Consider the following 22,737-nt stretch of genomic DNA (forward strand, 5'->3'; position numbering starts at 1 on the left):
ATTGGAAAGGGGGCGGCTACAGAAAAACAAACTAAAAAAATAACTAGAAAGCTACGTACTTGTACATACCAAGGTTATAAATAAATACATAGGTGCTCCATCCTAAAGTGGTCTTAAAAGGAGAATGAGGAGAAGGAGAGGGAGAGAGATAGACAGAGAGAAAGAGAAGCAGAGGGGGAAGAAAGCAAGTGGTAAAAAAAAAAACTGACCTCCTTCAAGATGGAGACGGAAACGCTCGCAATTCCGGTTGTCCGGTTTACAAAATAAAACAAGACGGCTGTCACGTTAAAAAAAAAGTTCACCTATCTTAATATTTTCTTTATAACGCTACTATTGAATGATATGTTTATTTAATATGTTTCGAATAATCTTTTTAATAAACTAAAAGTAGCTAAATATGTATAGAAAATGATAATTGCACTACTATCAAGACTTTGTTTTCAACATTAAAATTACATATATATAGATTAAAAAAAAAATATATATATATATATATATATATATATATATATATATATATATATATATATATATATATAGTCACAATATTTTAAATGAACTGTAAACTGGTCTGCATACATTGTACAAATGTATAGATAATTGTATTCAACAGAGAAAAAAATTAAATCCAACTTAATATACTATTTATTAATTTCTGAAGTTATATATTTACTGATATCATTTTGTTTAATTAAAAATGGATAATACTTAAGTTCATATCATTTATTTTTAATTTTGTAACTATATTTTACTGCCAGCATATATTTAGATCAATATATTTAGTTGAATAATAAGGAAATCTTAATTATGTGTGTAGATACAGTATCTATCTAATCCATCTATCTATTTAAGTATACTGTATACATCGAGAGATATAACCATATTTAATATGACTTTTACAATTTTAAACTAAACATTTAAAATACTCAATAAAAACCCGAAGTTCATTTAAAAAATGAATTATAATCATCCTGAATTTCATGTTTATAATGAAACATTGTTGTACTAATTCTTAAATACTAGTAGACGGCTTCATATGAATCATCGCATTGGCAAAAAAAAAAAAAAAAAAAAAAAAATCTCAAATTCATCTCATTTTGAAGGCAGGACAGTCAAAACGGAAGCTGCTTTCTACCTGCTTCCGGTAGCTTGTCACAGGTCCTGAATGGAGCGGCAGAGGCGGCAGCTCCCTGCCTGCCGCTCGTGTTTGCTCTCCGACTGGAATAGTCAGCAGCTGCTCTCAGCGAAACAATCTGCCATTCAAACGGACTCGGGCGGGGCTTCAGCCAACTAAGGGGGTTGATGGGAAGTAGTGTTGTTGTTGTTGTTGTGCATTTTCTCATATCTTGGTCCGCCTGGGGTCGCTAGTGTGCTTGTGCAAAGTTTCTTGGCACTCTGGGACCTAAAAGGGGCCACAGCAGAAAACAAAAAGGCCAACAATCGACCAGCGTAAAATCACAGTGTGGAGCCAGCAAAAAAAACCCAAAAAAAAAAACAGAACTTTACCACAGGGGCGACTGTTGCCCTTCTTATCTCCTCTTGCAAAACACCAAACAAGATTCAGCTGTGAAAACGTAAAAGCTTCCACGACCATATCAAGGCTCCAACTTCCAAGTTTGATTGTTGGCCGTTTTGTCACCTGTTACAAAATCAAGATTGCCCTGGTCAGATGCAGAAATGGAAAGTAAAAAACAACAAAAAAAAACCCAAAACAATTCTCAGTGGCTGATTGTTGGCTGTTTTTGTTGCATGTTTTCCCTCAATTTTCGGTCGCAAAACCTTGCATTAGCATAGGCCCTCCCTCCAAAGCTGATTGCAGACCCAGAAATGGCAGAAAACGCCACTTCTCCACAGGGTCGATTGGTGGCCATTTCAACACCGGCTTTCTACCACTGTACATGCATTTGGTTACGGTTTGGAACTCCACCGCTAGAGGGTGCCAAATCTCAGACATAAATACTGTTCGGTCCTTGGTGCAAACGGAAAAGGTCCACTTTAATTTTTTTTTTTTTTTTGTGTGACCAAAATATAATTTGACATAGTGCATTGACATCATAACTCATACAAACATTCGACAAACCAACAAAAGTCACACCAAAGTCACACATGGCAGCCAGAGAAGTACAAAATGGAGTCCAGAAGAAAGCATTGATCATCATTGGAGCATTCAGTTTTGAACTTTTTTTTTTTTTTCCCCTAATACAGAAAACAGTATCAAACATGAGGTCATCTCATGACAAAACAAGGACCGGGCGCATGCATGTTTTGTTGTTGTTGTCGTTTTCTTCTTCGGAATATCGAGCTTGCATACAAAGGCTGACGGCTGACAAAAATCACATCGTCACTTCGAGTCGGTCGGGCGAACGAGATGGTGATGATCAAGATCAATAGAACGTGAGGGAAGCACAAATCATTATAATCATAACCATATTCAACACTTTGCCGACAAAAAGGAGGCTTCGTAAAGGTTGAATAACAGGGGAGTCAAACAGGCATTCAAATCAAGTCAATACATTAAAAGTAAAAATAAAATGCAATTTCTTGAAATAAAACAAATATAAATTCACTGCATACAATTGTGAGTGTGACTGGTTGTTGTGTGTGCCCTGCGATTGGCTGGCAACCGTTTCAGGATGCCCAAAGACGGCTGGGGTGGGCTCCAGCGCGCCTGCCACCCTCCTGAGGAGAAGCCGATCAGATAATGGATGGATGGACGAAATACAGCGACGATCAAATACAATTAAAACTGAGAAACTTGAAAATTTAACTGGGGGAAAATCAATACAATAAAATATAGTTCAATGAAGAGACATTTGAATTGTATTAAATAACAACATGCAATTAAAACACACAAAAAAACAACAAATTAAAATATAAAATAAAACTTAAAGGAATAAAATATAAAATAAAAATAAAAAAATTAAAATAACAGAAAATAATTAAACATATATATATATATATATATATATATATATATATATATATATGTTTTGTTTTTACTCACAGTAAGTCTCCCGACTGTTACTGTTGCTTGCGCGTCTCATGTGTGGAAAAACAATCAAATCAAATCCAACGAACCGGAGGAAGGCAGGAAGAGGGTGAGGGGGCCTTGAAATGCCGACATCAACCGAGCACTGAGGTGCACATTCTCACACCGCTGGGTGTGGCTAATACATTCCGGGAAAATCGCGAAATCACAGCCGTAACAGACGACCTGCCGTTGACCGACGACGGAAAATTGCTGGGGGGGGAAACCCAAAAAACAAGACGCCTTTCCGGGAAGTGTTTCGTGCATATGCGTTGCCCTACATCGTCTTGGGCTCTGTTCCCATTAAAATCTGACCAGGTCAACTTCCTCCACCCCCAGTCCATGTCTGTGGTGGTTTGATTTGAAAGAATTCCAAATGACGGGTTTGACAGGCACTGTGAAAGGGAACATTCCGGCTCCGATACTGCCCCCTTATGGCCGAAAATGGCCAGTTTTGCTTCATCCATCCTCTCCATATGCTGTATGAAAATATGAAACGGGGGGACAGCGGCAAAAGACAAATCAATGCTGGCTTTGACAAGCCGCTGACGGGAGCGCCCGGTTAACTTGGCCTCCCCACCCATTCATTCCATGTCCGAACTGTTGAGGTGGAGCATGAAATGTTCCCTTTAAATTCGCGGGCGACATGGAAACCAAAAAGCTACAAGGCTTTCCAAAGAGCTTACATCTCAATTTGTCTTCTGGCGCCCTTCCCTGCTCAAACAACGGCAAGAAGAGCCTGTAAACAAGACGCGCTTTTTGTTAGCGTCGTCCAACAGTGAGACGTCAAACTTCAAGGGGCGGCCATGTTTTCCTTCGTCGTGCCCAAAGTGCTATTTGAAGATAACTGGGCGGCCGCGTGTTCAAACCACAGATGCCACTGCTGTGGTAGCACTACGAAAGCCGTAAAATTGCGAGGTCAACTTAGTCCCGCGCATTCTGCATTGGCGTCGTTGATGTAGAACAGCGAGACGGAAGAAAGGGTCAGAAATGTTTCAATTTTACAGCCCCAGCCTCTTCGGTTACGGCTTTGGAGACTACCCCCAAAGCCGTAAAATGGCCAGCTCGGCTTCGCGTTGCTACCGATTGGAAGGAAACAGAGTGCTGAGCGTCGACAACTGCTTTCGATGCAAAACAGGGTGGGGGCGGCAGAAAATTGACCCGGCGACTTTGTCCCCCGATCACTTGTCGTCGTCGTCGTGGATGAACAACAATGCCTACGACTAGACACCCCTCATTCCGTGTCGGTGGGATTTATACAGACAGTTTTGACAGGCAGCGCGAAAAAGGGCCCTTGTTATCGGAGCTTTATCAAAAAAACCCTTGAGTCACTTTTGCACGGGCACCCAAAAGACGTTTTCGTCCCGGCGGACGCTTACTTTTGAAAGTTACCCGGTACTCGATGCGACGAGAGGGAGCAGGGAAGAAGGTGGAAATGGGATGCAGGCGTCGAGCGGGATGGTGGGATCCGGTCCGACGGGTCCGACGGCCGGACGAGGACGACATTCAGTCGTTCAGCGAGCCGGGTAATTCGTTGGTCAGGGTGTGCCAGCGCTCGATTTTCTTGTCCTTGTTCTTGAGGCAGTCGAACCAGTGCTTGAGCCGCTCCCCGTTGGCGTTGATGCCGAGAGAGACGCCGCCTGGAGGCGGGCGCGAGGCTGAGTCAGTCCGATCTTTGCATCCACGGGCGAGCAAACTTACCGATGAAATCGTTGGACTTTCCGATGTCGTAGTCCCACACGGTCACCTCCAGGGTCTTCTTGGTGAGATCGGCGTACTTGATGTCGTAACAGAACTCCTGCGCAGAGGCAGTTTGCCGGCGAGTCAGCGCCTAGCGACCCGATCGAGAGCACGCACGCTCGGACTCACGGACAGAATCTCCTCCGACGTTGTGACTTCATGTTTGTAAATTGTAAAGACTCGAGGGTGCCGCCCCCCTGGCTTTTGGGGTAGGTCGCTGAGGAGAACCGTTGAGGGTACCGTCCCACAGACGAAGGCCGCTACTCCAAAAGTGCGGGTTCCACTCACGGACCCTTTGGGGCTTCGATTGGTCGAGGGTGTACCCCCGCCAACTGCCCCAAGTCGGCCGGCCGGGATGGGCTCCGGCACGCCCGCGACCCTCGCGAGGATTAAGCGCTTTCAGATCAGGGCCGGACGGGTACCCAAAATCGTCCCCGGTATGTTTAGGAGTTGTAAAAGGCAGGAATGGGCGGATCCGCCGCCGCCGTCGGACCCAATATAGCGTTCCAAGGTACACTAACTTGAAGGTTTGCTAGGCTAGGCCTGTCTTTGAACTTTTGCCAGTTCCAAAATGAGGCCCTGCTAAGTTTATGAGTTGTAAAAGTCAAACTTGCTACATTGCCTTAATATCAAAGCCGACCAGGATGTTTGCCTCGGAAGGAAAGGCCAACAGGTGACGGCGGAATACGAGTGGGGAAAAATGTCAAAGCAAATGTCAAGCCGCTGGCCTTTGAGTGGGTTTGGCCGAGGGGGGGGGGTTCTGGGGACGAAGGTGCGTGCATGCGTGTGTGTGTGTGTGTGTGTCCTACCTGGCCTACCCACCGTACCCGTGTTGTTTTTGGAAAATCACAACTATCGTGAAACAATGTTGGCGTGAACGGACAATTGATGGCGGGTGAAGCCAGAATCTCCGACCAAATCGCAATCAATATCGAGAATTGGTGGGGAGGCCTTCGTTATTCCAAATGCTTTTATGAGCAAGAATCGGATGTCGAGCGAAACGAGTTTTCAACCAGACTACGCTGCTGGGGAGAGGACTTGTCCTTTATTGATGCAAATCTCGTCTGCAAGTCAGATTCCACAATCGTGGTGACATATTATAGTCATGTTGAGACGAAGTGGCGTTTCAAAGAAGGGGCTTGATTGGTCCAATCTATCTTTAGGAATAAAAAGAAAAATGTAATTCATTATTTTTTTCTGGATTACTATGATTATGCTATTAAGATAAGATAAGATAAGATAACCTTTTATTTGTTCCACACTGGGGAAATTTGCATTACCTCAAGTATATAAGATTCCGAACAAAGACGAGAGTGACTGGGATTTAAAACTAAATTGAACTGCAAACGTCGGAGATATGTAGTGGAATATTTCAAATTAAATGGAGATCGGGGGCCGGGGGGGGGGGGGTGTTTAAAAGCCAAACGTAAGCGTGAAATGTAAAAGGGGAGCCTGAACGCATTTTTCGGAACAAAATGAAAAAATGAAACATCTCGTCTCACCCACTCTTGACCGGCTTTGGTACGCACGTTGCTGTTTTGGTTAGCAACAGCGTCCAAAAGGCCTCAGACTCATGTGGGTGCTTTGGAAGGTGTGTGTGTGTGTGTGTGTGTGTGGGGGGGGGGGTAGATACCTCGTTGAACTCGGGATTAAGCGTCTTCTTCTTGACGGCCGTCTTGTGCTTTGACTTTTTGTTCTCGTCGGGCTTCAGGTACCTGCGACGAGCCCAACAGCAACACGTCAATTACCGCGTTGCGTCACCAGGGGGAGCAGCGGCTCATAATTCAATGATAAGAACATTTTACAAGAGGAATGAAATAATATATTGCAACCAAGAGTTGTAATCTTACAAACGTACCAAATCTTTAATGTGAGGATAAAGATGGGAGTTTTCAATGGATTTTTTTTTTGGGGGGGGGGGGGTCCCAATCAAAAGGAATAGCTTCTCAATTTTAAGAGGAAAAAGGTCAATCATTGTCGAAGAAGGATGTCATGTTACCAGCAAAAAAAAAAAAAAAAAAAAAAAAAAAAAGGAATTTGTGCAGTAGATGAAAAAGTCCTCATTTGACAAGGACAAGATGGCGGATTGGACGAGAAAGTGACGATGAACGATTGCAACACATATTTGAAAGAAAAAGTCCGAGTCGCCGTTGAGATTGCAGCCATAAAAATATTCCTGCGTTTTTTTTTTCCCCTTGTGCAACGATGACGCAACCGTGCGCGGGATTGGCACGCGACCCTCGCAGCAGCCTTGTCATGTGCGCCGCGCCGCCACTCTTTCGTCTTTTTGCCACTTTCACAGACACACGTCCATTACCGTTCCCGTTTGCATTTCCCAAGGTAACGCGGCGGCGGACGTCATTGCTTTGGCATCAAAAGCCAATAATGAGCGACCCCGAGGAGCCGAGGGGCCGGCCCCAGCCGGCGCTTGGCAAAAGACAACCAAACGCACGCTGGTCCCATCTCATCATTTGGAGCGGAACCAAAGCCAATTTTATTTATTACGCACACGTCGTCATAGATGGAGATATGTGTGTTCTCCCATCCCGCCAATCGTCAGGTTGTCCTTCACGCACCCCAAATCTGTCGGACAATGACGGTTGCCTCTCCCGATGCTTTTGTTGCGGAGGCGCCCGCCGCGCCGTTGGAAATTAATTGGCTGGCCGGATCAAAGCGTGAGGAAGCGCTCGGGCGCCGGGAGAAAAGAGAGCAAAACAAAAAGAGCTCTCCTTGAAATTGGAGCTTTGATGCCACTCGATGTAATCACGGGCGAGCGGGCCGTCCTTTTCGGCGCAAGTGTCAAAAGCGAGGCGATAACGACGCATTAGGACCGGTAGGCACGCCGAAGGGAGCCATTTGTTGCAAGGAACGCCGGGCGTGCACGCCGAGTCACTGGCTCAACGCGCTTCGACCATAAGCCCCGCCCCCCAGGTTATGGGAGAAGGCGACATTTTGGTCGACAGCGTCCAGTCTCACGACACGACCAACAGTTCAACAATTTGGAAAATTCAGCCCCCAAAGTCAATTGAGCGCAGCAACATGAAATGTAGTCCAAATGTCGATCATCAGTAGACCCACAAAAAAGTCTCGAGGAGCCCTCGCAAAATTCTGAAATTGGAGAGTTTTTGGCATCGCGTGTGGGCGGAGCATCGGTGACATTTGATGAAAATCCAGCCCTTGAGGCCAGTTTGTCTCGGCGCCATGAAATTTGGTCGACATGGCCATCATGACTAGACCCACAAAAAAAGTGGAAACAGGCCATGGCCCAAAACACACAGACCGACCGTTCCGGTTCTAAATGGCCTTTTGTTGGGGGGCTCATTTTGCCCATTCACGACGTGGTGCGTACGTACGTTTTCACGTAGGGGTCGGAGAATCCGTTTGCATCCATGGCGGCGAGGTGGGCGCAGCGTATGATGCCCACCACCAGGCACGACTTGAGGGTGTTGTATTTCAGGGAGATCATGATGCGCCCTCGCTCCTCCAGCGACTTTTCCTCCGTCTTGTTCACCTGCAAACATGACAAAGAAATCGATGAAAGCAGCCAGGCCAACCGCCAAACCAGGGAACTCGTTCCCGTCGGTGGTGGTGGGGAGCGGGCGGGGGGGATTTGCTTGACGTCCGCGTTCTTATTTTTCCCACGTTTGTCTTGACATTAGCATTTGTATTCCTCAAGTGTGAAATCCAAAAGTAATGCGACTGACGGTTGCGTTTGGAGGGAGGCGTCCCGTGCATTCGCTCCCTACTCGGTCCACTCTTATCGTGCCACTAGAATTCCGACATGCGCGCACGCAAACAGCTCTTGACGCTCTCTCTGCTCACTCCACAGGAAGACTTTTTTTTTTTTTGCAGCCTGCAGAAGCCCACAATGCAATTTCCCAGCAAGTGACCCCGCAGTCGGCGATTGTGTGAATATGCCGTCCCTCCGCACCACATTTTTCAATCAAATGTGGCAACATTTATTTATTTATTTTATTTTTTTTTGCTGTATCAGCAATGCGAAATGCAGACATAGCCATTGAACCCGCCCCCCCCCACCATACACATCAAGCTTATCTTATTTGAAAGTGCGAACGCGGGCTTTTTTTTCCCTTGAGTTTGAGCCATTTCCAATGAATGACCGCTAATTCGTTTGGAGCGGCATGTTTCATCTGTTTGCAAATTATTTGGAACAAGCACAAAGCCGGCGACTTAAAGTCACTGGAGGGAGCGCTCATTTGAATTTTGTCGTTGACTGTGGAAAAAGATTTGAGAAAAAAAAAAAAAGATTAAGTGTCACCCTGCTTCACAACCCCCGCTTTTAATTAAAAATAAAAATGGGATTTTTCTTTCTCGAAAATTAGATTCATTTTTTCTGGTCAATTACTTTTTCTAAAAAAAAATTTTTTTTTTAAATTGGAGAAAAAAAATTATTTTTAAAGTATTTTTAATTCTGGAAACTACATTTTTAGACATATTGACAATTTTTCATAAATCATAAGCCCTCCAGTATTCTCATTATTTTTTTTCCCCAGATAAGACTTTGTTCTAAAAATGTTGACAATCCCCACCCAACCTCCAAAAAGAAGATCATATACAATACCACTGAATTTAAGACCGCACCACTAAGAACACAATGGACCTCTTGGCGGAGCCTGTTTGGCACCGTTGGAAGTCTGTATTCCAGATTGCGGTTATTCGAGCGCACAAAAATGACAAAACGCGTCGATATGACGAATGAAAGCGGCGTCTCCAAGTCAGCAGATTGTCTAAGCAATGTGGTCCAGAAAGTTGACTTTCGGCTGACGTGGGAAAAAATCAACCTCGGCCCGCAATATAGAACATTTTCAGCATGGCAAAAAAACAAAAAAAAACAATCTCCCCATAGCCCTCCATCTCACTCGTCGGCGTGACTTTGCGTGGGAGCCGCGCCGCCTGCGTTCACAGCGGGAAACTAATCAGACATCACGTCGGCATGCCAACGGGCGTCCGCCTGCCTGTTCTGCCGTTGCTCATTCACGTTGCCGTCACGGTGTCAGATGGTCGCTCGGACAGACGGACGGACGGATGCACGCACGCCCTTGCGGCCGTGTGGGGAATATGACGAAGCCAGGATGGGGGGGGGGGGCAGTCGAGGCATCTGAGCGGAGCGGCCCTTCACTTCCACCGAGCATCAATCGGGGCCCTCAACAAACGAGCGCGCGAGATGTTTGGCCACGATTTGGTAGCTATCGGACAAAATCTCGAGGGACCCGTAACCCAATCAATAAAATATCAATTAAAATGTCAGCTTCAAGCCAAAATGGCAGAATTGCTTTGATTCTTTTTTTTTTTTTTTTTGTGGGTCTACTCAGAAGAGACGTGTGTACCAAAACGTTTTCCGGGTCGTCGCGGCCTCGCCTGGAGGAAAAAGTCAATGAGCATCGGCGGAGGGATCTGCTCATTGAAGTGAATGAGAATGTCAGCATCGCCGGCCGTGTTCCGAGCATATTGACTCGGTTCCAGGTATTAGCCAGTGCCCTGAGGCTGTGCTTTTTTTTTTTTTTCCCCAAAAAGATATTATGGCGGGAAATAGGACGATGATGTGCAGGCCTGTCTGTCCCTCTCACAAATGACATTTCCGAGCAATACAAAACACGGCTTTCTCCTTTTTTTTTTTTTTTTTTTGCTCAAAATGAGGAAGGAAAGCAATGTCAAGAACGCACATAAATCATCCGTCGTCTCACTATGGAGTAACGACGCAGGAGTGCGGAAAAGCGATTCAAAACATGGATGGACAAACAAATGGCTCGTTCATTTTCACGCTCGAAGTGGAAAACTGTCCCAAATGTTTGCGGCACCAAAGTGTCTCCGAAAAGTTGAAAGAATTCAATCCAAAGAGAATTTCAAAACGTGATGTGACTCGCCGATCGTTTTCATTTTATCAATGACCCAAAGGGAGGGAAAAAAAAAAAATGCTTCCTATGCCGACACAAAAACTTTGGCTTGAACTAAAAACAAGAATGAGTTCCAAATGCAAAGAGAGGCAGTCGCATGATACGGAGTTTGGTTTGTTTAAAGCTTTTGAAATAATCACGGCGTGTCACAGGCCTTGCGTGGAACTCGACAAACAGTAACGGGGGCTCAGGTGGAATCTGTTAAATGAAAAAACAAACAAAAAAAAATAAATCATTTTGTTTGAATCGGCCTTGATGAGGGAGGTCTCTGCTCCGTGTTGAAAAAAAAAAAAAAAACAGCGTCGCTTATTGAAAAGTACAGCAGACAGCCTCTTTTTGTTCGGGTTCGCGGTCGCTACTTTGATCCGTTTATATTTAGAAAAGCTATAAAAAGGACCCCCGAAAGGGGCGGACATTTATTTTTAAACAAGAACAATGACACGGCAGACTGAGCCACTTACAGGTAGTTGCTTTTCCAGGCAGTTGTTGAAGTTCTTGCTCTGGTTGGGCTTCAGCTTCTTGAGGGGGATCCGCGTCTCGCCGATGAACTCGTTGTGGCGGAATTTGTCCTCGTCGCACACCGAAATCCTGACCGGAAGATGCCGCAGACACGCAGATGATTCAGTTCCGTGAGGCCGAGTTTGGCTCACGTGATTCGCTGGCCAAAAACATTTGCGGACGGAAGATGATTCTAAGATTCGATTCCCCGACTCGAATTTGCAGATCTGTAGACGTTTTGATTCAGTGACTCGCGTTAATGGCTAGACCGGAAAAAAAAATAAAAAATAAAAAAACAATGACCCAGAGGATTAAATTTGCAGCGCAGACCTGAAGAGTCGATTCAGTGAGTAGCGAAGTCTGGCTCAGATCATTCGATTCACGTGCTAAAGTTTAGGAACGAGCTGGAACCGTCGTCGATTCGAACAGTTTGGTTGGACTCGTAATCATTTGACTCACTGGCTTGAATCAATGGATTCAAACACCACTGAGTCAGACGATTCGATTCACCGACGAACGTCAGTGGACTCTCGGTGGAGAAAAAAAAAACGCGATTTGATTCCCTGGCTCAAAATTGCAGATTCGCAAACGTTTTGATTGACTCGGTGGAGAAAAAAAACTGCGATTTGATTCCCTGGCTCAAAATTGCAGATTCGCAAACGTTTTGATTGACTCGGTGGAGAAAAAAAACTGCGATTTGATTCCCTGGCTCAAAATTGCAGATTCGCAACCGTTTTGATTGACTGAGTCGCATGAATTGATTTAGCGGGAAAACAAACACTGACTCAGAGGATTGAATTTGCTGACAAGATGATTTGTTGACCGACTCAAGTTTGCCTTTGCAGATATTCCGTCCAGTCACTGCGGACAAGTTGATCCTCTCAGTCCCGTTTGTGTACTCAGCAGAAAAAGAGTCTACAGACTCAAACGATTCGATTAACTTGAAAACCGAGCGCATTCGGATGATTTTGTTACCCGACTCGAGTCGGCGGATCAAGTCGATTCGCTTCGTAGGAACATTACTGACTCCGATGATTCAGTTCACAGAGCGGAGTCAAAGGATTTGATTCACTAACTCGAGTGGAGCAGACTCGGCAGATTCGCTTGAGGGACTCGAGTTTGCGGATCGACCGGAAACGCCGTCGCTTCGCTGACTCAAGAAACGAGTCCAATAGAGCACGCTCGGATAATTAAGACGAGCGACTCAAGTCGGCGGACTCGGCGGATTCGCTCGACTAACCCCGAGTGAGGAGACTCACCGGAAAAACCTCCGCCGCGGACTCCCAACGATTGGATTCACGGAGTCAACTTCGCCGACTTCAACAGAAAGCGGCGCATCCGCAAAACTGACATTTGCGGCATCGACGTGCCTTTCAAGTGCTTCTGCCGGCAAGGACGCCTCGGCCTTTGGCCACGTGTTCAATTTTGCGTCCTATCTTTCACATCATTACCATGAAATGACGAGACAGAGAGAGACACACACACACACACACACACCAGAGAAGTGCTGCTGGGACGGACGGACGGGTGCTGCCGAATTCAATTTAGCCCAAGAAATGATGTGCCGTGCGGAAATGTGCGAGGTCTTCGCTCAGCGCTGATTGTTTGTGAAAAGGCTTCATCAGCAACGGGCAGGCGCCGTGCGATGGCGCTCGACAAGGCGGCGCTCTTACGAATCAGAAATTCACGACGCCACGTTGTCAACAGCTCGCATCGAGTAAAAGCAAACGTGAAGAGCTTTGTGATTCACCTCATAGCGTGGCGAGCCCATCCTGCCCCATTTTTTTTTTTTTGCGATGTAGTTCAACACAGAAGTGACAAATAAATGTGACATTTTCCATTCCCAAAAAAGGGAAATTTTCCATCTGGGATTTAAATTCCGAACTCAAATAAACAGTGTGGTGACATTTTAAAAAACGAAATAAAATATTTTGTAAAACTTTTTTTTTTTTACAAAATGTGCCCAGCGTTTTCCACCTTTTTGCTTCAAAATCCAGGAAATTTGGAGGGCGGGGGCTCAAAAATCATCTTTTTAAATGTGTTTCAAATTATCAATCTGACGTTGATCTTTGCACTCTGCGGCACATCTTCAATTTGGCATCACAAAGAAGGCGCCGACGGCAGGCCGACGTCGAATCAGAATGAGATGGAATTCTCTCCAACTAACGAGCGACTCCGCAATCTCCCAAATCTCTTCAAACGGCCACTCAGCGTTTTGAATGTAAGGACGGCAAATAATTAACGGCCCTCGGAATGATGAAATGAATCTCATTAGCTGCAAAGTCTTTTTTTTTTTTTTTTCCCCTTTCAGAATGGGAACAATGAAAATGGATTTGCATTTTGGGAATATCCATTTGAGCTTGACTGACAGCTGTAAAGAAGCCAACGAAAAAAGGCAAGAGAAGAAAATGTGGTGAAGAAAGGGGCCGCTTTAACTTGGTCTAAAGGCGAGCGGGATGTTGCGCAAAGTCGAAAGCGCGACTTCGCCGTCCGCTCCGCGCTCCCCCCTTTTTATTTTTATCAAAGTGTTATCAAGCGCCGCGAGTAGGTTGCATAATCCGATGCATTGTGCTCAGTAATGTGCAGCGGAGGGAGGATTTCTTTTGAAAGCTTTTTACGAGTGGTTTCTATGACGACCACCGCCTTTGGAAGTTTGGACCAATCTAAAATAAATAAATAAATAAAAATACAAAACAGAGTAACTCCACAATTATTGTGATTAATATTTTGGTTGCCGCATTCATGATGAGTGGACCCACAAAAAAAAAAACAACAAAAAAAGGGCTCAGGAAGCCAACGCTAATAACTCAACCATGAAAGCAGTTTCACGTAGCGACATAAAACTTGGTCGCCCACATCTGTTATGAATGGACCCACAAAAAAAAAAAAAAAAAAAACAAACGTCAGTGTCAAGTGAAGTTTAATCCAGCAAGGCGTACCTGAGTGTTTTTCGGACCATATCTTCATCGGTGATGCCATAGTAGGTCAGCGTCTCGCTCCAGACGGGGTTGAGCGTGTTGTGCAGAGTCTTGGTTCGAAGTTTATTGGCCTGCCGGACAGACAAGTGGGACAGACCTCACGGGTACGACGAGTCTCGCGCGCTCTTCCAAAGCGCAAACGTCTCACATCGCGTTGTTAGCCACGAATAGTCGGTGATGTTTTATGGAAAAGTTTTTTTTGGACGATGCCTGTCGGCACGGTGAGAACATACCTTACTGGCACCCGGTAAAAGGTGCAGCTTGACGTAGGGGTCCGAGAGCCCGTTGTGATCCATTGGCTTGAGCCCCTGCCCAAAAAAAAAAAAAAAACAAAAGCAGATCCTTATCAATCCAAAAAAGAAAGGGTTGAATTCAGTTTTGGTGTGATAGAACATTTTAACGCAGCTCATTTGTTTTCGTCACACGGTTGTACGGCGCCAGTTTGAATTAGGCACGATAAGTTAAAAAAAAAAAAAAAAAAAAAATTGAATCACTTTTCAACACCTTTATCTATTTCCGACACCAAACAGACGCTCAAAGCTCGGAAAAGAAGAGCGGAAGGCCGCCGCCCCCGCCGAGTGCGAATGAGGCGGCGATGAAAGCCGCTCGGCGGCGCCGGCGACTCGCAGCGGATGTGAACAGAAGGACGTGAGGAGCGTCCAACAACGCCGCAAACTCAGCGCCAATATTCGACGGTGCTCACCCGGCTAACATTGTTCTGAATACGGTTGAACTTTTCCCCACAAAAGAGGGAAAAGGCCTTCGCGACGACGAACCGTGGGAAGCTAACTGCCGCCGCGCAAAGTCGATGAAAACACAGAAATGTTTTTTGGGAGTCGCACGGGAACGAAACGTTTGTTTTGTGTGTCGCCCCAAAAAAATGGCAATCACAAACTAACAAGTTCTGAAGCTGTTATCTTCAAGGTAACGTGTAGCAAAAAAAAAAAAAAAAGTAGCACCACCTGGTGGACAAATGTTACCCATCAAGAACGCATTACAATCAATGCGAGACCGAAAATGGCATTTTCGATGCTTTTGAACTGCGATTTTTTTTTCTTCATCCACAACAGTTTTTTTTTTTCTTTTCGTGATTTTGCGACATGAGGCCAATTGACGGAAGTGAATGACAAAAAAAAAAAAAAAAAAAAAATCAACATCGTCTGCATTCACTCAACGTCCCGCGGTATCTCTTCTGAAGGGTTTTAATGGCCAACTTGACTGACATCGTATTATCGCGACCGCCGGGAAGTAAATAAAAGAAACCTGATTTGAATGTCTTTCCATTGTCGCCGTGCCGCCACGCCGCGCTGAATGACAAACGGCGAGCGGCCGGGAAGCGTTAGTCAATTTACAAGCCCAATCTCCTCGCCGGCCGTGACCCTGCCGTGTCTCGTCCATCGCCTTATTTCCTCTCATTCCCGGGTGAATATATATATATATATATATATATATATATATATATAAAGGAATCTCTTTCATGAGGAGACTGACGGTGAATTTCAATGACTCACCATCAAATATAAAAGTCGAGCAACCCTAAAACTATTTTGACTTGAGTACATTTTTTTTTTTTTTTAGTATCTAGAGTCCTAAGTAGAGTGCGTGAGTGTCGAAGGGACAGCTGCAGCGGCACGGGGTTTTGGACACTCCATTGATCGTAATTATGGATTCATTAGAGACAGACGACTGGGGCGAAAAGGCAGATGGGCGACATGCATCACAATGTCGCCAAACGGCCGCCAGCAAGAGGAAGAAACATCTGCTGGCGCTTATAGCTAATAAGTCGCTTTTATTTCCCAACAGGTTCGGTGAGAGTACGCGACTACACGTGGATTCAATTGATCCAATGCTAACAGTTGGTCGGCCAACACGTAAAATGACAGCACCTGACATGGAAATAGGGGGAAACATTTGGGGGCGAAAAGTGATCATATTTGTTTTCAAGAGCTTTGGCGTGGATCCGATTTGTTTTTTCACCAAGAGGAGTTTGAGCTAAAACAACTGGCTGGGTCACGAGATTCCATATCTGGCGGTGCCTTGAGATGGAAGTTGAAGTTGACCACACTCGTCACTCAAAACTCACATTTCAAATCACCGCCACAAAGATTCCCAGCATGAGTTAGCATTCCGCTCAACTGACATTGCCAAGTCAAAGCGATGTGACGTTTTGAAGACACAAAGTGGCATTGAAACACTTAGTTTGATGTTTAGTTTGACAGTGAAATTCAACTCGGAGTGGCATTTAATAGCTTGAAGGAAGATTTTTGGAAGATGTTTTTTTTTTTCCCTCTCACCCCCTACGCCCAAAAAAATGCCCTCTCAGTTTTTCCTTTTTTTTTAATTTTTTTTTTTTTATGTGAGCCTTATGTAGAAAAAAAAATGTTTAAGCCGTTTAACCTTGGCGGAGGTCTTCCCTCTCAGAACCTCAGCAGTCATTTGTGATTCATCATGCTCAAACCGCGCGCGCACACACACACACACACACACACACACACACACACACACACACACACACACACACACACACACACACACACACAGAAACAAACAAGACACACTCTCATTTCCCGCGTGGCAATCGGCCTCCTTGTCAGCCCGGCATACGTCTTGATTATCATATCTGACCGGGCTGGGGACGCCAAGGCGGACGAGCCATCAATCACGTAAAATAAGAGGAAGGCTGCGACAGGACCATCAGAGGTGCTAAAATACTCACACGCTCGTCTTGAGTACAAGTGCAGACGCTCGTGCCAAAAAGAAGCGACAAGAGGAGCTTCATTTCGAATTTCACTCGTCTAATTAAATAAATAAGTGCTCTGCTGCCATCTTGTGGAATCTATTCATCTTCCTAAGTGGCTGTCGGCTATTATTTATTTTTATTTTTTTTAACAGGACCTAGCGAGGATTAGCTTGTTCCTTAAGACTCTGGCAATATGTTCCCAAAGCTTGGCTAACATTGTCAACGAACAAAATAAATATGCAAGTCCTTACTTGTATTTGCTGGGGTTTTTTTTTTCTTTTTTAAAATCAGACAGAATTTTAGAGCGAAGTTGGTACTTTCCAGAATGGCACAACACGTTCGCCAAGAGTCATTCTTGTAGCCGACAAATGCAACAACTGTCTTAAATTGGGGACCAATAGTGGATTTTTCGGGATAATCTGCTGGCATGGCTGCTTCAGAGTGCCTTATTGTTGGCATTGAGTGTGCGCAGGTCACGTGGAGAAAGATGGAAGAGTGAGGAAAGGGGGGGGGATTTCTTTTCTTTTCTTTTAAAACAAGTCTGGCCCGAGAGCCAGTTTGTGATTAGCGACTGGGACATCAGGCTGCCGTGGCTGCTTTAGAGTGCCTCGTTGTCACCTGTGAGTGCATGCGTGTCACGGAGGGAACAGCTTGACATTCTCACATTTTTGAAGCCTCATTTCGTCTAGTTGCAGATTTTTTTTTTTGAAACAGGTGTTATTTATTTTCAGGTGACAGATTTAAGTACAGCAACAAAGTATTTTGACTTGGTGACTTGCCACCTCAGTGGAAGATGGATTTCACCCAGGGCGTGAGGTTAACGCTAAAGGAGTTGATTTTGTTGGGGGGGGGAAGCACCTGGGGTCTTTGACGCCAGCGCTGAGTAATGGCGGCGGGTAATGTGGCGAGCCGGGCAGATGGGTCCAACTGATCACTGGCGAGCGTCGGCGTTGATGACGCCGTGGCCGAGGGGAGGAGAGCAGAGCAGAGGAGTTTGGGCTCGGGGTCGCATGGGGACGGGCTGTGTTGATGGAAAGTCATTTATGGTGGCGGGAAAACAAAGCGGCGCACGCGGCTGAGGCAGGGGAGTGTCAGAGCCGGACGCAGCCTGCCAAAGGGTCCTTAGCATGAGTAAGCGTTCAGGCGTTTGTACTCTGTCGCAGTTTGAAGTGATCGTTTTTATGGGTTTGAAGTTTTCATTTTATCGGCGGGGGGGGGGGGGGGGAAAAAAACCCCTGCCACAAAAAACGAAAATCACCTGTTGAAGATTTTAAATGGATCTCTTGCAATTTGTTCCCTATTTTGTGTTTGTTTGTTTGATACAACGTGACTCGTTTAGTATTTCCCCCCAAAAAATATCTGCATTATGGGACGAAGGGCAAAGTGTGAAAAACGTGTGCAACGACGAAAAAAAAAAACCAAACAAACAAAAAAAAAAACAAGTGGGCATTCAACAAATATTTTTGTGGATTTTAAGCATGTCAATTTGAGGGGCAACATCACTGGGGGTGAAATTGGGGGTGAAATTGACCCGAACGACACAAACAGGGTTGAGATGAGCAGAACGGGAGGGACCGTCGAGCGGGTTCGGGCTCAGGACGTTCAGGTGCGGAATCACAATGAGAGGGAAGTCAGAGGGGATGGGGGAGGGGGCCGCGGGTGGGCTGTCAATCAGGGTCCGGCCGGTGGCCGTGGATGCTTGCGCGGATAAGACAGAACGATTCAGTCAAGGATTGGAGCTTATCTGACGGGCTTACCTTCTTGTATCGGGGAACGGGAAGCTGTTGTGTGTGTGTGTGTGTGTGTGTGTGTGTGTGTGTGTGTGTGTGTGTGTGTGTGTGTGTGTGTGTGGAATGGAGTAACACGTGGACATGAAAGCATGCAAAAAACAAAAAAAAAGAGTGAGTTGGGGAAGAAAAGACAAAAGAGTGATGAGACTGAAAAACAGAAACGTGACAGTGTCATACACAAAAGTTAGAGCAAATAAAAGTGCCTTGGAACCTCTGAAGTTCTTTCGAAAAGCAACTCATGTTAAGTTTGAAGGGAAAAATGTCACCATCCCCCAAAATAAAGAAAAAAAAAAAAGAAAAACAACCCTTCATTAATTGTACATGCAATAAATTTGTTAGCATAATTAGCTTCGCGCATGCATGCATCGTTAACCACCGAATGACATAACTTGGGTCGAATTACTTGCCGAATTACTGAAGATGCCCGACGGTTGCGTCGTGGAGATGCCACACAGGAATGACTATCAAATCTAGACACAATTTGTTTTTTTTTTCTTTTTTCTTTTGTTTTATTTGACCGCAATGCACATTTACCGCCGCTTTGGTATATTGGAGTCAGCACGCGACCCAGTTGGCGTTTCACTTTATCCGTGACAGACACCGGCGGACCTTTCAGTCTGCCGTTACCACGGTTACACGGCATCGCTCGTTTGTCGCTCCACAACATTCTCCGTTGCTATTGGTGGCGGCGTCGCACAAGGTCGAGGTTTTGATGCGAGCGAGGACAAACGCAAGTGTTGTTATACGCCGCAAACCACAAAGCGTCGCGCCGCCGAGCAAACGATTCGCCTTCCAAATGATCACGCTTCAGAACCGATCACAGCTGCCCTCTCTGATCTTCGCCCGTCAACAGATGATGCCGAAACCTTGCTGGAAATAACAAAACAATCGCAAACTCCGGTTGTCAACTTCAGCTACCGAGCAATCGCACTCTCACAATTGAGCCACTGAGAACGACAGTGGGCTAACTCCATTTTGGTCATTTTTAAGGTTTGATTTCTCCCCAAAACTGATTGCACCCACCCCAACGCACCGCAATCACATCTTTTGCCAAACCAACACGCCCTCACACCTTGCCACGAGAAAAAAAAAAACAAAAAAAAAAACAGATCGATGCTAACATCTAAGCTGCAGCACCACAGACGGGCTAATGCAAATTAGCATGGGGGTTGCGACTTGAATGGTCACAGATCACTTCAAATTCAGACTCGCCTGAAAAGCCAAAGGAAAGAAACAGCGCCGGAACACTGTCCATGTTTTTTTTAAAAAAAAGCTTTGTGTTCTCTAGCGAGCGTAAACGTTGGTGTGCGGGGAAAGCAAAAGGCAAAGCAGAAGAGGAAGGCTCCCCATGAAAAGATGGCAGCCGGCGTGTCAAGGTTGGTTGTAGTGTAGGCGCCGAGGAATTAACACGTCTCGGGCCTTCTATTCAACGCTGACACGGGGTCTGACTCACTCAATCAAGCCAAGAGACCCTTCTTAGTTCTTGCGAAAAGTAGCCACCCAAAGCGCACAGGAAGTCAGACGTTTTGCTTTCAAGCAGACATTCTCGGCTGGTTCTCAGCATAAAACGCACACTTCAAACGCTATTCGGTCCCTAAAGTCAGTTTCTTTTAGGAGCATGAAATTTTGGTCGTCGTCTATCGTGAGGAGACCCACAAAAACCCTGTAAGTCATCCATTTTGGTTTGACACATTGCCGAGTTGGTCGCACCCCTCGGACGTTTTTGAAAATCCAGTTTCACGAAAGAGCCTGAGTGACATTTGGCAAGTCCGTCTCTCATAAGTCGCGCCACCAAAAAGTCTCACCAACCCACGCATACCACGAAAAAAATAGGAAGTCTGCCATCTTGGTTCCAAGCGGGCACTTTGCGGTCGTGTTCAAGAGTCCTTCAAAAACGAGCTGTTCTGCTTCCTGATTTCATTCGGGCGGCAAGCAAACTTGAAGCTCGGACGCGACACAGACACAGACGTGTTTTCCTGTGGGCAGACTAAGATACTTTAACTCCACCAACAAACTCGGATTTAATGTGGACCGGAGTGAAAGCAGCCTTGTTTTCTACTTCCTGGAAAAGCCGCCTGACCAAACAACCCACCTCAATTTGGCCCTGATTTAATTAGCGCAACAAGAACAGAGCAAGGGAGCCGAGCGGGGGTGGTGGGATGTGTGTGTGTGTGTGTGTGTGTGTGTGTGTGTGTGTGTGTGTGTGTGTGTGTGTGTGTGTGACCAAGGTACGAGACATTTTTTGCTCCTTTGCGCACACAAAGGCAGACGGGGGAGTGGAAATAACCTCATTTGTCTGAGAATGAAAAGACGGCGGGGAAGGCAGGGGTGGTAATTGCTTTAATCAAGGCGAGTTGCGGAGGTAACATTTTGTGTCTTTGGCGCATTAGCACGGAAAAGACCTGCTGATTGCTCTGCAAGACTGATGACGCTATACGGCCTGACTTGAACGCACAGATTGAGCCGTGCCCTTAAGTCAGGCCGGGGTCCTTGTTTTTTTTTTTGACGGCGGCTAAAAAAACCAAAGCCTCTGGAAAATAGATGCAATAAATCACCGGGTCCTTCTGCCCACTTGGCAGCAGCGAGGCTAAAAGCCTGGAATGACTCACAGGAGAGAGTGATAGGGCTGCAGAAATGGAAGCAAAAACTGCCTTTGGACAGAGGCGGCAAAAGTATTCACCCTGCATACTTACGTAAAAGTGCAGATGTTTTGTAGGGGGGGGGACAAACTTCAAAATCGAACTAGTGATTCAAATCTTGTATTAAAACACACTTCGCAAACACCCAGTAAACCTTTTTGAACACAAAAAGCATAAAATGGTGAGCACGTATTGTAGTCTCGGTGTACACGAATGTGCCTTTAAGAGGCGGAGCCAAGTACGGTTTCGCAGCTTCTCGCAAGTTAACGCTTCAACGGCAGCTTCTATGAATTTAAATAATTCGGTTTTTGGTTGGGGGGGGGGGGTTCGGTTGTTTATCTTTGCAGTGGCGCGACCAGCGATTGGTTGGGGATAGGAAGTGACGCGTGGAAAACTCGTGCGGCAACGTCGTGTATTTCTTTTGTGCAAAGAGGCTATCGGGCATCTGCAGATCGTCAAGGTTGCCGTGCCATTTTATTTCTCTGGTGATACGACAGGGAGTCGCTTGCAGACGGCGCTCTTAATCCTGTCAGGTGAGATTAATGCCGTCGTCGTCGGCAAAGGCTGCGGTTTCACGCCTCAAAGTGAAACAGATGAAAGCTGCTCAATGAAGAAATAAAGGAGGGGGGTGGGGGAGAGGGGCTCCCCCTCTGTTGGCATTCAATGTAAAGCTTGCCAATAAGGGCCAAAGCCATGGGCATTATTTTTTTTTTTTTGGGGGGGGGGCACATTGGGCCGTTTCACTTGGCAACATGAAATTGGGTGGCCGAATTTTGATGAGTTAACCCACAAGAAAGACTCAAGAACTTATTCTTGAAAAAAAAAAAAAAAAAAAAAAAACAACGCGAGACGTCCACCATTTTGGTTAAGGGCCGCCAACTTCAGGGAATTTTGGGCCAGTGCAAGCTTTCACTTTATTACAGGAAATCGGGTGGGCCTATTATCAGGAGACCCACAAAAAATGTCTTCGTAAGTCACGGCCGGAAAGTCGTGGCAAGTCTGGCATTTTGGATTCAAGCTGCCATCGAAGGTTCCTTTTGGCGACCTGCCTGGTCAATCGGGGCCATCACATTTTTTTTTTTTTTGGGGCGAGGGGAGATTGGTTGGCATGTCTATCATGAGTAGACCTCCCCCGAAAAGACACAAAAAGTCTGGCATTTTGGATTAAATCAATTATTTGAAGCAGGATTTTGGCCACTTTCGGGGGTCTTTCAAAATTGAACCAGATTTTACGCTTAGTTGTGAAGTTTTTTTATCAGCCGTGTGAGTGCAGCACGGCGGCAAAGAATCGCTTCCCTTCGAAACATGACATTTCTTGGACTGGTATGTGATGACTGGAGCCCACAAAAAAAAAAAAAAAAAAAAATCTCAACAACCCCCTGTCAAAAAGACAGAAAGTCTGTCCGCTG

At 45.6% G+C, this 22,737-nt stretch overlaps 1 protein-coding gene across 2 annotated transcripts in view; it reads right to left on the reverse strand.

Annotated features, from left to right (window-relative positions):
* Positions 1–4,389: 4,389 nt before the first annotated feature.
* Positions 4,390–22,737, reverse strand: part of doc2b (double C2-like domains, beta) — a 36,537-nt gene continuing 18,189 nt past the window's right edge. For both annotated transcript variants that reach the window (XM_019873701.1, XM_019873695.1), the window contains 7 exons: positions 14,393–14,467; positions 14,121–14,230; positions 11,145–11,271; positions 8,122–8,279; positions 6,402–6,483; positions 4,730–4,826; positions 4,390–4,668 (listed from right to left, as the gene is read on the reverse strand). In XM_019873701.1, the coding sequence (XP_019729260.1) occupies positions 4,535–4,668; positions 4,730–4,826; positions 6,402–6,483; positions 8,122–8,279; positions 11,145–11,271; positions 14,121–14,230; positions 14,393–14,467 (783 nt within the window). In that variant the 3' untranslated portion in view covers positions 4,390–4,534. The remainder of the gene's footprint in view (positions 4,669–4,729; positions 4,827–6,401; positions 6,484–8,121; positions 8,280–11,144; positions 11,272–14,120; positions 14,231–14,392; positions 14,468–22,737) is intronic.

Source organism: Hippocampus comes, unplaced genomic scaffold (assembly GCF_001891065.2).
Source record: "Hippocampus comes isolate QL1 unplaced genomic scaffold, H_comes_QL1_v1.1 scaffold33, whole genome shotgun sequence".
Lineage (NCBI taxonomy): Eukaryota > Metazoa > Chordata > Actinopteri > Syngnathiformes > Syngnathidae > Hippocampus > Hippocampus comes.